The 14,145-nt window shown below is 48.1% G+C and overlaps 1 protein-coding gene across 4 annotated transcripts; it reads right to left on the bottom strand.

The window, feature by feature from the left end:
- Positions 1-4,141: 4,141 nt before the first annotated feature.
- On the bottom strand, positions 4,142-8,465 carry LOC149367322 (uncharacterized). Of its 4 annotated transcripts, XM_089554974.1 has the most exons (6): positions 8,319-8,465; positions 7,878-7,990; positions 7,501-7,557; positions 7,238-7,388; positions 5,229-5,394; positions 4,142-4,858 (listed from the first exon to the last, which is right to left on the bottom strand). In XM_089554974.1, the coding sequence occupies exons 3-5, from the start codon at positions 7,544-7,546 to the stop codon at positions 5,247-5,249; spliced, it is 345 nt and encodes a 114-aa protein (XP_089411100.1). In that variant the 5' UTR covers positions 7,547-7,557; positions 7,878-7,990; positions 8,319-8,465; the 3' UTR covers positions 4,142-4,858; positions 5,229-5,246. The 4 variants fall into 4 exon arrangements, with proteins under 4 accessions (XP_089411100.1, XP_089411099.1, XP_089411103.1 ...); XM_089554973.1 differs by lacking the exon at positions 7,878-7,990; XM_089554977.1 differs by lacking the exon at positions 7,878-7,990 and having other exon boundaries at positions 7,273-7,388.
- Positions 8,466-14,145: the final 5,680 nt, after the last annotated feature.

Below are 14,145 nucleotides of genomic sequence, written 5' to 3'. Positions count from 1 at the left end.
TTTCACATTGAAACATGGATATAACATGGAGGACGGAAAGGACAGGCGCTACATTTTTTAACGCCGGTTCACTCCTGCTACCCCCCCCCCCTCCCTTGGCCGCAGTCTTAGTGCGCATGCGCAGCGGGCAGTGCAGCAGACGACGCCGCTGCGCCCAACGTTACTACGCCGTCGTCCAAAGACTCCCAGTAATCCTTGCGCAAGTGCATGACTTCCGGTACACTTTCTGGCGGGAGCTCGGATAGCGATCGGGTCTCACCTGAGCTTTCCTGCCATGTGCAATGTGCTCAAGTAAATAATTTCTTTCAAAGTTTTCACGCAATTCAAATAAATAAATTTATGCAAGTTAATAAAACTCAATTTGAAATAATATGGTTAAAAGTTAGCCTTAGTTATGAGTAGTTTTTTTCGCAATGTTTTTATGTCCAGTATACTGGTCACTATTGTTCAAATCCTCGAGCAAGCAGGTTATGTTTAAGTTTATATATTTTTTGGCGCCAAAATTATATAACTTCCAATGTCGTCGTCAACACATCCTGATGTGTATTTATAGTGCGAGTAGCATGACTTCAAGCACCATTTGGTTGTTTATTAGGAGAAAAGATGCTCACTATAATGAGGAAATACAGGAACTTTTGTTTGGAGACGATCAGGCCTTGATGTCGATTCGAACTTGGGCGATGAAGCGGAAAAATTCCAGCCAGAGTCTACGCTTCATAGCGAAGAAAGCGGCGAGAATTCTTCCATGCAGTGCAGATGAAAATGTGCTAATCCTAATGCAACAAATAAATCCCAGTGTCTAGTATACTGGGTATGCTTCTCCCTTGGAAACCATTGTACTTGCTGTCTTCATAATTTTTACTAAGTGCTTCTGAACTGGAAAAAATCACCACAAGTTTTCGTGCTCGAACACAAAAAATTCGCCATTGTGAAGGGATATGCACTCCATCCAATTCTTATTAATGCAAGAGCATTAGATTGCTACATTGACGCTGGAAGTGTCCGCAAAATGAGTCGGCGGAAGTTGGTCCACTGCGACAATCCTAAAGGTAAACAGACTTATAGTGCAGTTCCCGGAAAATTTTTCTTCTATAGTTACCTCCCTTTCATGATCTGGATCAGCGGTCACTACCTGCCCTAGGCTAAGTAGCTGTATTCCATTACCACTTACAGCACCTCGCTCCCAATTGTGAACTGCATGCTGTTCCCTTGCGAGAACTCGAACATTACTTTGGTTTTCTTCGTGTTAATTTTTAGGCCCACCGTCCTCCTCTGCTTGTCTAACTCACTGATCATACTTTGCAGTTCATGTCCTGAGTGACTTAGCAAGGCAGTGTCTTCAGCGAATTGTAAATTCTCCATTAACTCCTATGCCCAACTGTTCCCAATCCAGGCCTTGGAACACCTCTTGCCTGGGGTTCTTTAACGCGCACTGACATCGCACAGCACACGGGCCTCTAGAATTTCTCCTCCAAAGAAATTCAACCGCCGCGGCCGGGATCGAACCGAGGGGTATGTAAATTTTAAGTCATTGACATCTACTTTCTTACGAATTCTGATAATGTTAGCTTTCGCTTCTGGTGCTCCCAAGGTCATACGCCATTTCGTATACGAGGTGGCTAGTTTTTGTAGCACAATCTCCCCTCCATACTTGAAAAGATCTGCTCTTTCCTCATCCCCACAAGCTGCTTTCCCCTTTTGATTTTTCCTGGGACCTAGGGCCTTCCCTAGTTCCTCTTTCTTGAATGGTGGGATGTCCCGTTGCTGCACCTACTGTCTCTCTCATTAACGCTCCGATTGAATTCGCTGCTTTATAGATTTCTGTGGAACTCTTCGGCTACTTTAACTACCTTATCCATATTGCTAATGGCATTGCCCTCTTTGTCTCTTAATGCACACATCTGGTTTTTACATATGCTGAGTTTCCTCTTCACTGCTTTTAGGCTACCTCTGTTCTTTCGAACATGCTCGATTCGCCATATTAAACTTCCTTATGTCGGCTACCTTGCGCTTATGTGTTAACTCTCATAGCTCTGCCAGTTCTGTTCTCTCTGTAGGGTTAGATGCTGTACGTCATTCTTTGGCTCTTCTTAATCAAATCTTCCGTCTCCTTAAATAGTTGTCGGCATCCTGTCGACTTATCCTACCACCTATTTTTACTGCGCATTCCGTAATGATAGCTGTAAGATTATCATTCATTTTTTTATTAAAGGGTCCCTGAAACGTGCTTTCGAGGTTGGCTATAATACGCTTGCATTATGCAGAGTACAGGCCACCGAGTGTTCATGCCGCATACTGTACCTCAAAAGCGAACCGATCATTTACAATATAATTTTAAAAATTCGCGCTTCCGCGCCTCGCGGCGACCTACAGTGCCGAGCTTTCGCCCGAATCCGTGCGCAACGCGTCATGCCACGCTTGTTACGTCACCAGCGAAGGGCTGCCATTGGTTCGACGTGGCGCCTCTTTCTGACGTCACGCAGCTCCCGTGGCCGCGGCCGCAACCCAGTAAAAAAAAACAATTGGAACTGGACATTCCAAATATAACCAAGTACATTCCCAAAGGTTCCAATTGGATTTCCCAATTGGAACCGCCGCCGCAGTGGCTCAGTGGTTATGGTGCTCGGCTGCTGGCCCGAAAGACGCGGGTTCGATCCCGGCCGCGGCGGTTGAATTTCTTTGGAGGAGAAATTCGAGGCTCGTGTACTCTGCGATGTCAGTGCACGTTAACGAACCCCAGGTGGTTGAAATTTCCGGAGCCCTCCACTACGGCGTCTCTCATAGCCTCAGTCGCTTTGGGACGTTAAACCCCATAAACCAACTAACCAACCAATTGGAACTAATTGTTTCCAGTGGTGTTCTTGGACACCCGACCAATTGGATCCAACTGGACTAGCCAATTGGACCCATTAGCTAGGCCAGGCAGTTATTTCACCCAGAAAATATTCACAAAATATGTTATGTTCATTGAGAAAGGTAGCTAAATGTTTGTGAATGATATGCTCTAGATCTTGGACAAATAGTTCTACAACTGAACATATTATAATATGCAAAAGGAAAACTCATTTATGAGGACTGCGGGGAGGTGTCGTGCCTAGTGCCAATCAACATTGTTCTACGGAATTGAGATTAACATGTTTTTATGGAAATCAAAGTCAGCAGGCACAAATACATCACACGCAAGCAACATTCAGGCACTAGTAGCATATATTAGCTCAATATGTACATCCAGAGAACATACTTCTGCTCCAACTTATATACCCCATTTGTGAGGCTCTCAAGCTGGGGCCAGTGACGCTTGCCCACACCCACTGAGCGCAGTTATTTAATTTAATTTCAGCTGCAGTGGTGGTGCAGATGATGAGTACAATTTAGTAGGTTAGGCTGTTGATAGCTCTTATTATAGGAACCATATTGGTTGTACCTTGTTTGTCAAAAATGCAAACATTCATTGGAAAAATTGGGTGCAGTTGGGCGGTCCAATTGGATGTAATGGGTAAGACCAATTGGGCCCACCAATTGAAAACCCAAATGGCACAATTGCATAGTCCAATTGGACCATGGTTCAATTGGCTAGTCCAATTGGACCGTCCAATTGGGACACCATTCCAATAAATTGGAACCAATTGGAATCTCAACTAGTCCAATTGGAACCATTTGGAACCAGTTGGAAATCCAGTTGGTTCCAATGGTTTTTTTTTTTTTGCTGGGAAGCTCCGCCCCATCCCCCCTGTCCTCCCGCGCGCGTCGGTAGTCGGCGGAGGGCAAAACCTCCTATATATAGACTATGTGGGGGATAGGAGGGGGGATGTCAGCGTGAAAAAAGTGACGAGAGGAGAAAGGCGCGAAGAGGCGTAAATTCAAATTTTGGCGGGAGATAACTCAGCCTTCTTGCTGGAGGATATTTGTGAAGCGGCACACACATCCTAGGCATACAGCAACTTTATTGGGAGCCCCTTCAGAGCCCCTATGAGATCGTCCTCCCCAGTTAAAGCCCTATTAAAACTCTAATCTGGGCTAGTTATTCATAGCTTGAAAGTGGTACGTACTTGTGCAGAAGACGGGACGAAAACGAGGAAACACAAACGACATGTTGAATGCGCAACTTCCAAAAAGTTGCGCATTGTACACGTCGTTTCCCACGAAACACGAAAAGCGCTAATAGACGTCTAAAAAAAGTCTCGGAAGAAAAAGCTTGACATCTAAAAGAAGTTTCATCTAAGCAGTTTTTTAGACTTCGACGTCTACTAGCCCTCTATTAGCTCTGCTAACGCTACGCTTGTATACGGCTAGAAAACTTCTGAGGTAGAACTTTTTTAGAATTTTTTTAGCCGTTCCTTTTTTTTCCGAAATGGGTGCCTGTAATATCTTACGCATTTCAAGACTGATTTTTAGTGCTGCCTTTAAACCCTCTAAAGCTTTAAAAATGTTATAGTTCATTATTCTGGTATACACTCAAAAATGAACTCAAAGCTGATTTGCAAAGACCCGAAAAATGAGCACACTTTTCAGTCACTGCATTTCTCTTTATTGAATCCAGTGCATACACCCACACAAAAAAGAAAGGGACCAGGAAATTAATGTTAGAAGCCATGGAGGAGGTAGCTTCACTGGTTTGGCTGACATTACAACGGTAAGCACTTGGATGGCGGGAAAGTGTCGAGCAGCAACCAATTGTTAAATCAAAAATTCATTCGGCCCCGTGCCTTGTTCACAACGGATGCGTTGATGAGCAAGTTGCTGTGATGTGGACGGCAATGAAGAGATCGCTAGGTGTTCCAAACATCGCTTTTCTTGCAAGGAGGATGCCAACTAGACGGTATACAAGGGGAAGTCAAATCCAGCTCTGTTCAGCAGCCTGCAGAAGTGAAAAATATTAGAGTAACCAAAAGCACAGTCAGTCAGGTGCATGTAGAATGGCCAATGAGGAGTCGGAAGCAAATAAGACCAGGAAATGGCAAGGAGTGACAGCACAGGCAATAAAATAAGCTAACCAAAAACATATAAGCATATGATGTCATTGCAAGCGGCATTTCAGCAGAGTGCTACGGCTCACCATAAACTCAAGAAGTCAACCACTGTGGAGGCCTTTAAGAGAAGCAAAATTCAAACAGCGTGCATGGACACTGAAAGCCAAGCAGTCAATAGCAAGTGCACTGCCTTACTGTGATGCACACTGTACTCACAGAACCTCCTAAGCTGCATCTCGCAAACAGGCTTTCTCTTACCTGAAAGAAGTGGCTGAATCAAAAGTGGTTGATGGTTGACATCTTGCACCGTCGCACAAAACCATAGAAGAGATGCTGCTGTCCTGGTAATACCTGCATCACTTCAGTATACACAAGAGATGGGTTAAATCTTGGACCTAACCTTGACAGCCACACAGGGGCACATCTGAAAGATAAGACAAATAAAAGTGCGTGTGTATAAGGCTCTTAACACTGCATTGCCAAACAAGCCCTTTCTAATCTGTACGATGAAGCCAAGGGCGTCCGCAGAATTTTTTGCAGGGGGGGGCCCATTGGTTGTTGGCGCCGGAGGGGGGGGGGGGGTATATTCGTAGCGAAAAGGCACTATTTGCGGAGTAAATTTATTTATTTATATATAAATAAAAAATAAGTAAAATACACACATGAAAGAAAATTACAAGCAGCAAATTAAAGCGCGGATTGTAGAGATACATTGGAGTTTATCAACAAAGAAACAATTAAAATTAATAAAAATGCAAAAAGATACTATCAATACTCGAAGTGCTCAGTCTTACTGCATACGGGTTCTCGACTCACCTGAATTGATGACCAGCACACAGCGCAATATGTTCACAAACACGCAACTACAGTCACTCAGTCAGTCTTCCTTGAACAGCAACTGTAGGCGCCTCGGATTTTTCTGGGCGAATTGCGTAGTTACACGGGTGATAAATTCATTTCTGTGCTTCATTACACGCTCTCAGTGCACAGTCATCATATATATTGATTGGAAAAATGGTTGAACGAGTACGTTGAAAACAAAAGATGACTATATATATACAACGAAAACTTATTTACAAGATAAATGCACGCTCGCAGCTTCATACACCTCGCTCCATCTTGCTCGCGCATCCGCACAGTCGAGCAACCGCACACACACTGCTCGCCGCTCGTCGTTTTCTCGTCCGCTGTCTTGGTTGTTCTCACCTTCGTTGACAACCCGCCACTAAAAACACCGAAGCACAAACACAGAGGCGCGCACACGTGCAAGGGCTTACTTGCCACAATATCCACGAATGCGCACTTTTGGGGTGTAAGGAACGCCGCGCGACTTCCGAGGGGAAGGGACACCCGCAACTAATTCGGCCGGAAAATTTGTTTTTGTGCTTTTTTGGGGTTCAGAGCCCCAAAACGACTCAGGCTATGAGGGACGGAGTAGTACAGAGTTTCGGATAATGTCGACCACCTGGGTCTCTTTACCATGCACTGACACGCACAGTACATGGGCGCTGTTGTGATTTGAGGCCCAGCCAGAGGTGACAGGCGAGCCAGGCAGGCGCCATCGGGCTGCGTTGACCAAAGGCGCTGGTTTTCGGAGAAGACGCAAGGAACGCTGGTGTGGGGGCGCCTCTGGAGACTGCGTCGCCGTGAACAAAAGCAGCTAATCCCCTTTGCCGAAGGTTCTGAAAGCGGCGCTTCTACCGCACCGAGCTCTCCCGTGGATCGGAGGAGACAGCGCGCGGCGGCGGCGCCAACTCGTCGCCCGCTTGCCCCTGAGCAGCCCGACAAAGCGGGGGTGGACACGGCTGATTTGTCCTTCCCCCCTCAAGAATTCATCGGTGGCCGGCGTACGAACGTAGCGACCTGTGCCCTGTGCACTGTCTGCCTCCGTGTCGCTATCTCTCTAGAGATCAAAGAAACAGACACCCATCTCAAGACGGCTCGAAGCACATGCTCGCCGGTGCCGCTGCATGTCTGCAACAGGTCGTCCTTCAGCAGAGCTGGCGGTGGCGTGGTTTGAAAACGGCGGAACGACGCGCGCCCGGACGCGGCATTTCGCAGATGTGACCAAGCGTCGAAGCGGGGCTGCTTTTACCCTTTTGGCTGAGCGCACCACCGCCCCTGGCCTAGGTGGTGTTGCCCTGGCGTGCGGCCATCACTCACGGTTCGAGTGAGTGATTTTCCAGGGGGGTGCAGCCGCCTCCCCTTGCCCCCCCCCTCCGGACGCCCATGGATGAAGCTCAAACAGCGGGCAAGAGATTACTTACACCACTGCACAAGAAGCATTTGTCCACATTCCCACCTCAGAACTGAAACAATCTCCAGGCCAAGTCTTCTGAACAACCAAGTACAAGGTGCTGGGATTAAGTTGCGTGAAACTAGACCAGGTCCTTGCTCCTCCGGCCAACAGTTGGGGTCCTAAAGGACAAACACATAATGGGGCTTGTGGAATGAACATTAGCAAAGAGCCTAGACCTATACAAGAAATCATGAAGTGAAAGAAAAGGTGTCAGCTGCAAAACGTGCTTACCAAAACTTGAGAAGTTGAGCAGGCAAGGAGGTCCTCTGAAAACCATTGTTGAACAGCCTGTACCCAAAACGAAATGCACACAGTGAAGCAGGGACAACGCCAGCTGTGCATGGCGCAATGGTTCCCCAAAAAATAAAAGCTGCCACGCCTGCAAAGCGCCGTAGTACTTCACTGCACTGTCAAACAGCCGGCACACATACAGAGCAGCACCACTGAGTAAACTACCTTTGTGCCGGGGCTCTCAATCGTAATGAAATAAAAGCTTGACGCAGTTAAGATAACCAAAAACTGAAGGCACAGCGCACGAAGGACAGGACAGGTCCTTCGTGCCTTATGCCTTCAGTTTTAACAATGTACCGACTAGCCCAAACAAATACCTTAGTGAAGATAACCAAAGCCTTTTTAACGGGAGTTTCACTGACGGCAATCACAGCAAGGAGAATTGGAGCACACAGGTGGCCAGATGAGAGTCCTTGGCAAGAATAAAACCCTGCCAGAATGCAACAGAGCACAGACTTTGTCTAGGAAAAAATTCGCGCCTTATCAACGTACGCTTAAACAAAGCTGGTTGGTTTGAAGCTTTGTCACGTTCATATTGTCACCGCCTTGGTAAAGAAAGTAACTCGCATAGCCTAGCTGTTTCCACTTAACAGAAGCTCAAATAGCACTTTGGTATGTAAAGCACTGGCTGATACTGTTTTGTGATTTGTAAACCAAAGGAGTGACACACTAGCCGACCGTTCAATCAGGCGCGTTAGAGGCTTAGCTAAAGCAAGGCCGACACTTTCACCACAGAAAAGAAATGGAAGGTTACTTACTTTTGCGGAAAACGAGGCTCACATCTCAGTGCAAAACTGGTAGTAAACGATACCGCAGAAAAAGGGGAAACTGCAGCGGCGTCAAGTGCCAACCAGCGCAGAAAAAGGGCGCAGCGAAACGTACGCAGCATCCACTTTGCGCGCGTAGCTATCGCTAGCCTCTGCAACGCCAAATGAAGTAATAAATTTCTAAACGCAAAAATAAACAAATCATCAAAGAACCAAAAAAAACCAAACTGAATCTAATACTTTCATGTAAAACTAAGCACTTGCAGCTTGCACTAAGATTTATTTCTGCTTGAAACGGTTAAAACCACTGTGGCAAACTAGCCTGCATCGCCACCGTGCGGAGCGACACCAAGCAGCAAGCTGCGGCGTGACTCAAGAAAGTTTATTGCCTCCAAGATCTGCCGACACGATAGCGCGCGGGTGACAAGCGCGCGAGCGAGCCCGGCGAAGGCGGCGGGAAGGCATATGGGAAGGCGGCGTAGGCAGCGTACGCTGCGCCTGTCAATCCGCGTGCTGCCGCCAGCTAGCCGAGGGGTAACAGAGGCGTTCGCAACATGAAGCAAATTTTTTCGCTCGCGTAACTACCGTCGGCTTTCAGGGCCATTATATGTTACCTAAATCCAGCCTTACGAGTGGCGGCTTAGCTGCACTCGATGTGGAACGTGATTCGGACTACGTAGGAGAAAACGCGCTTTCAGTGTTCGAATACAAAGAGCGGTCTGTGGACCGGCGCGCCTGCTCTTCGAAACGTCAAGCAGGAGAGCCATCTAATTTATGTGCCGTGATTTACAGCATGTTTAATCCACGGCGGCAACTCCCTGCTGATTGCTAGGCGCGTCTCATTGACGTGGTCTCAAGTTCCACGTGTTAGAAACAAGTCTAGAAAACATCTGACTTCAGATGTTTCACAGAAGTTTCGCAGCAAACATCTGACTGCAGATGTTTAAGAGACGTCGCAGAGGAAACTTCTGCTTGTCGACATCTATGAGACGTTTGAACGCAGCGCAAGACGTTTGTAGTCATTTTTAGCTGTTCCGAGACGTTTGTAAGACGTTTTGTGTTTCGTGGGTTGTGTTTCCTCGTTTTCATTCTGTCTTTTGCGCAGGTGCGTACCACTTTCAAGGTAGTGCTCTGCAGTGATATCCCGAGTTCCTCCACTTTCTATAATTCCGCTAACTCGCTTATGGTCCTAGTTTGGAAAACAACCCAACTGTTCCCTCTCTGGGCATCCTGCGAGGCTCATAAGCGAGCGTAAGATCCGCCTCCTGGAAACACCGGCCCCTCCACTACCACAACAGTCCTTTGTTCAGCGCTGCTGGCGTCGTCTGCTCACGCCGTCAAACACGTGTACCACTATCCTGCACCTCCAGCTGCATTCGATTCAGCCGTGGTTCTCTGCACCGCCGTGGTTCTCTGCCTTTTCCAGCGCGTTCACTGGCCGTCAATGTGCCACTTCACTTTCGCGTCGTCTCATCTCGCCTAAACAAAAGACACGAGTGATAAATTCGCTTTATTTTTGATTCAGAGTGACGCTTCTGACGGTTCTGACGCTTTCAGTCCTAAAAGAGCGTCGTTTCTTTGACAAAAGTGGTTCCCATTAGAACAACCAGATGGCGCCACTACGCTGAGCTTATCATCGCGTCTAGGTTTGCACACACTAAGCTAAAAAAAAAATAATGTGACAAATGACGTAACATCACGAAAAATGCTTGCGTTTAGATACGTAAGCGTGCATACGCTTATGGTACGTAAACAGCGTCGATTTAGACTCTTTCTAACCCCATCTGTGCACACCGGGAGCAGACGACGAGTCGCAGAGGACGATTTTTAAAGGGTCAGTTTACTCACCGAGATGAGTGTATAAATAAGGGCTCCCGGCAGCCGTGAGAATTGTGTTCTGGCAGAATGGCATATTCTGGTAGTTGGCACCATATTGCCACACTGCTGGCACTCTGCCGGCGCCACCTGGTGGCCGAACCTTGGCTCCAGGCGCGTGGCCGCGCGTCGTCTTCGTTCTGCATGAGCTCGGAGGTTCGGCGGGCTTCGTCCTAGGAAACGCTGTGCTTCCCGCTTTTCTGCTGCGTTTGTCGGTGACAATATAACATCAATAACGAGGGAACTGCTCCCGGTTTAGGCATTAATTTATATTTTATTTCGGCGTTAAAAGTAGCGTAAAAATCCATGGTGGCGACCCCAAACGTTCATTTTGTTCAAGAAGGTGGTAGTCTTTTTTTTTGTAGAAGCATAAGTGAATATACTACGTACCATTTGTATGCCCCAATGTCAGAGAAACGCACGTTTTGGTTTAGTAAACTGTAGAAGGCGTACCGCTCGCTTTTTCTGTAAATAACATGAATATTTATAGTTACACGTACGCAAAACGCAGGCACATTCCCTTTAGTTCAGCGTATGCTAGCAGAGACGCAAAAATAAACTCAGCCTGTAGTGGCGTCATCTGGTCGTCAGGAGGGGAACCATTGCTGTAAACAAACCGACTCTCCACTTAAGCCTAGGAGCGGCAGAATCGTCACTCTAATTATTAAAACAAAGCAAATTTATCTCATTTGTTTTCTTATAGGCGAGATTAGACGGAGCGAAAGACCGGCGCCCCATTTATGGCCAGTGAACGCACTGAAAAAAGGCAGCTAGAACGAGAATTCAGTCCGAAGCGGGAGGTCCGGCTTCGACGGGCGCCGCTACAGTGTACTATAGCGCCGCCGTGTTTGTCGCCGCGCGGCGGAAATCCAGATGGTTGCCAGATGAGACTACCATCTCATACAGATGTGTTCCCACATCAATAAATTCTATTTTAAAATGTTCTGCCGCACTTCTTGGCACCACAGCTGGCTAAACGGTAATTTGAGTAAAGAGCTATCGGTCGCCGCAAAGAAAATATGGTCGATAAAATTCAGTAGACTGAGGGCCGTTTCACATGCTGCGACTAGAACGAAAATAGTCGGCCTAGTCGGTGATGCCGCAGTGCGATTTTCGCACAGTGCTTTCACATGAAACGCGTACCCAGCGAATTCGGTCGGAGGGACACGCAAGGTTGCTCGATGTTCGCATAGGCAACCCACGATTAAACGCGACAGAAACGCTGCACGGAATGTGTTGACGATGTTATGACCAGCGTGTTTTTAGATGCAAGGCAATATTTCGTATGTTTTGATTAGAATAAACAGTTTTGCTTATGCCGCGGGAACAGCTCCCACGTGACCCCACGCCGAGACGGCGCGTGACGTCACGTTACGTGCGAGCTGTTGCCGCGGCCGGTCTCGACGCACGTGCGCTCTCGCTCGCGCGCCTGGAGACCGGTCTCGGCCGCGTCAGCTGCTCCCGCGTGACGTCACGTCACGTGCCGTCTCGGCGCTGCCCATTGGTCAGTCGCAGAGCGAACACACCGACGCTGCGACTGGATTCCAACCGGACGGAACTTGGTCGCAGGCCGTCTGCGGCTAGACCGACGGCCCTCTCCAGTCGCAGACCGACAGAATTCGCAGCGTCGCAGGCGAGAATCGCATGCATGTGAAACGGCCCTGACCCTTTAACGCGCTCTCCTGATTTGCTGAGGAGGTCTCTGCCTTCAATAGCGCTGGGAGGTATTTATGAGACGGAGTAGACGGTGAGATGGTGGACACTACGAGTAGAAGCCATGCGAGGCAATGGAATTTATTTATTGCGCGTTTTACCTTCAAGAACAAGAAAATTGTTTGAGCATGTATATTCCATGCAGAATTTTTCGCACGAGCCCCTGCCCTCCTTTCCCACTTGAAACAAGCCCCTGGTGTAGTGCGAGCCAGTGCGCAGTAAAGAACCCAGCAGCCCTCCCCATCCTCCACTAAGGCGCTTCCTTCTCTCTTCCTTTTTTTATTGCGAATGCAATACTACGCTAGGTTTTGAGCCTTCAGCGTGGTCCCGGCGGTAGTCGCCGGCGTGGTCCCAGCGGTAGCCACAGACGGCGCCGCAGATTCCAGGCAGTAAGAAAGGGGACTGCGTTCATTTCTAGGAAAGGAAAGACGCCTTACCAACGCTGTGGTTTAGTGGGCCCCTCAACAGCACATTAAGCTAATTCCGGCGTTCATTGATGCGCTCTGACATAGACAGCGTTGCAGACTGCGTTGATTTGGAGGAAAGGAAAGGCACCTTACCAACTCTGTGGTTTAATGGACACTTCAATAGCACTTTAAGCTAATTCCAGCGTTGCGTGCAGCACTCAGGCTTTCGCCTTTCACTACTGTAGTCGCTAAAGTTGCTCGTAATTTGCTTTTGCAACCTTCCGGGCTTAACCAAGCTAAGCCTCTGCCAATTTTTTTTTTCATTTCCTCTTCTCTTGCTGCTCTCACGGAGCGGTTGAAGTGTCCATGGAACGCCTGTTGTTGACAGCCACAACTACGCATAGGCCCGGAACCTTCGCCTAAAAAACTAGCGCTCTAAGAGCCTGCACTTATCTTCGGTGTCCCATTCAAGAGAACAGGGGCACGTCGGCGCACTTTTGTCATCTGGCTCGACATTATTTCTTAACAGGAGTCCTCTCAACACGAGCGGAATGTCCAAAAAAGGCTTAACCACTCTTCTCGATCCGCACGATTCCTGGTTGAATCACTGCTGCATGTTAGCTCGGAAACAACCAACGCCAACTTCACAGGCGCGGAGCAGTTGATGATGATGTCCTCTGGCTTATGGCGGGGGATTGGCCAGGGTGCATAGCGGATAGTGATCGAATCGCGCTGAAAGGCACAGAAAGACCAAAACACAGACGGACGAAGCGCGTACTTTCAACTTGTTTACTTCACAAAACGTGTCGCTTTTATACAGAGCAGGATGCCATAAACAATCTAAGAACGAAATAATCAATTTGCATCTGAAAAGATGCCTTCACCTTTCTGTCTATCATCTGGTTAGTGACCTCAACCAGTCTAATTCGTTGTCTTCGAGAGCTACTGACGGTGTGCCGACGCAGTTTTCTGTTCGAATAGTCCTGATCTTGAAGGCTTCAATGATCACACGTTCAGTTTTTAAGGCAAAATCCTTTTATGGCTCATACTGTCGCGACTAAGACGTGTTAGCAAATTTGTCCGCGTTTCAGATTGGTCGAAATGGTCGTGACGTCACGGCGCGCAAATTTTGACGGGTGTCCCCCGAAGTATGTGAAGACAGTTACTGTGCAATTCCCTTTCCTCAAATACAATTTTAACTTTCTTCATTACGGCCCCTCTTTCTCTTTCTTCGTTCACTCCACTTCCTCCCTTCCTGCACGGTGCAGTTCAAGTGTCCACCGAGATGACAGAGAATTACAGCGCCATTTCCTTGCCTCAAAAAGCGTTGTGTTCATAGGGCAACGCATCGCGCCGAACGGGTGGTGGCGTTCCGTGGACTCCTTGGCAGCGCTACAACGCGCTGTCACGTTCCACTCCTAAAGGCAAAGATTAAGCGTCATTCATTGGCAGTTAATTAATGCACCAACAGAATGTGAAGTGAACAATCGCTTAGCAGAATGCAGCACTCAGGCTTTCGCCTTTCACCCCTTTAGCCGCTAAAGTTCCTTGTAATTTTTTGTTTTCCCGTGACCTAGTATGGTGGTGTCATCCAGGTGAGGCTTGCATCCTTCTTCTGCTTTGGTTTTGGCGGATAGCGGAGCAGTTATGGGCAACACGCGTCACCGTGGAGGAAGAAGTATTTGCACTGCCCTCAGCGCCACCTTGGCCGGTCACGCCTGGTCCCCGCCACTAGCACCGCAGCCCCGCGACTGCCACAAGTGCTCGGCTGCCCTTACCAGCAACGCCTGCGGACGCCTGCTACGGCAGAAGCGCGGCCGTTG

Source organism: Amblyomma mixtum, chromosome 1 (genome assembly GCF_055824585.1).
Source record: "Amblyomma mixtum isolate Tamu chromosome 1, ASM5582458v1, whole genome shotgun sequence".
In the NCBI taxonomy this organism is placed as follows: domain Eukaryota; kingdom Metazoa; phylum Arthropoda; class Arachnida; order Ixodida; family Ixodidae; genus Amblyomma; species Amblyomma mixtum.
Note: the sequence above shows the minus strand (reverse complement) of the source record. Positions and strands in the feature narration are given on the sequence as shown.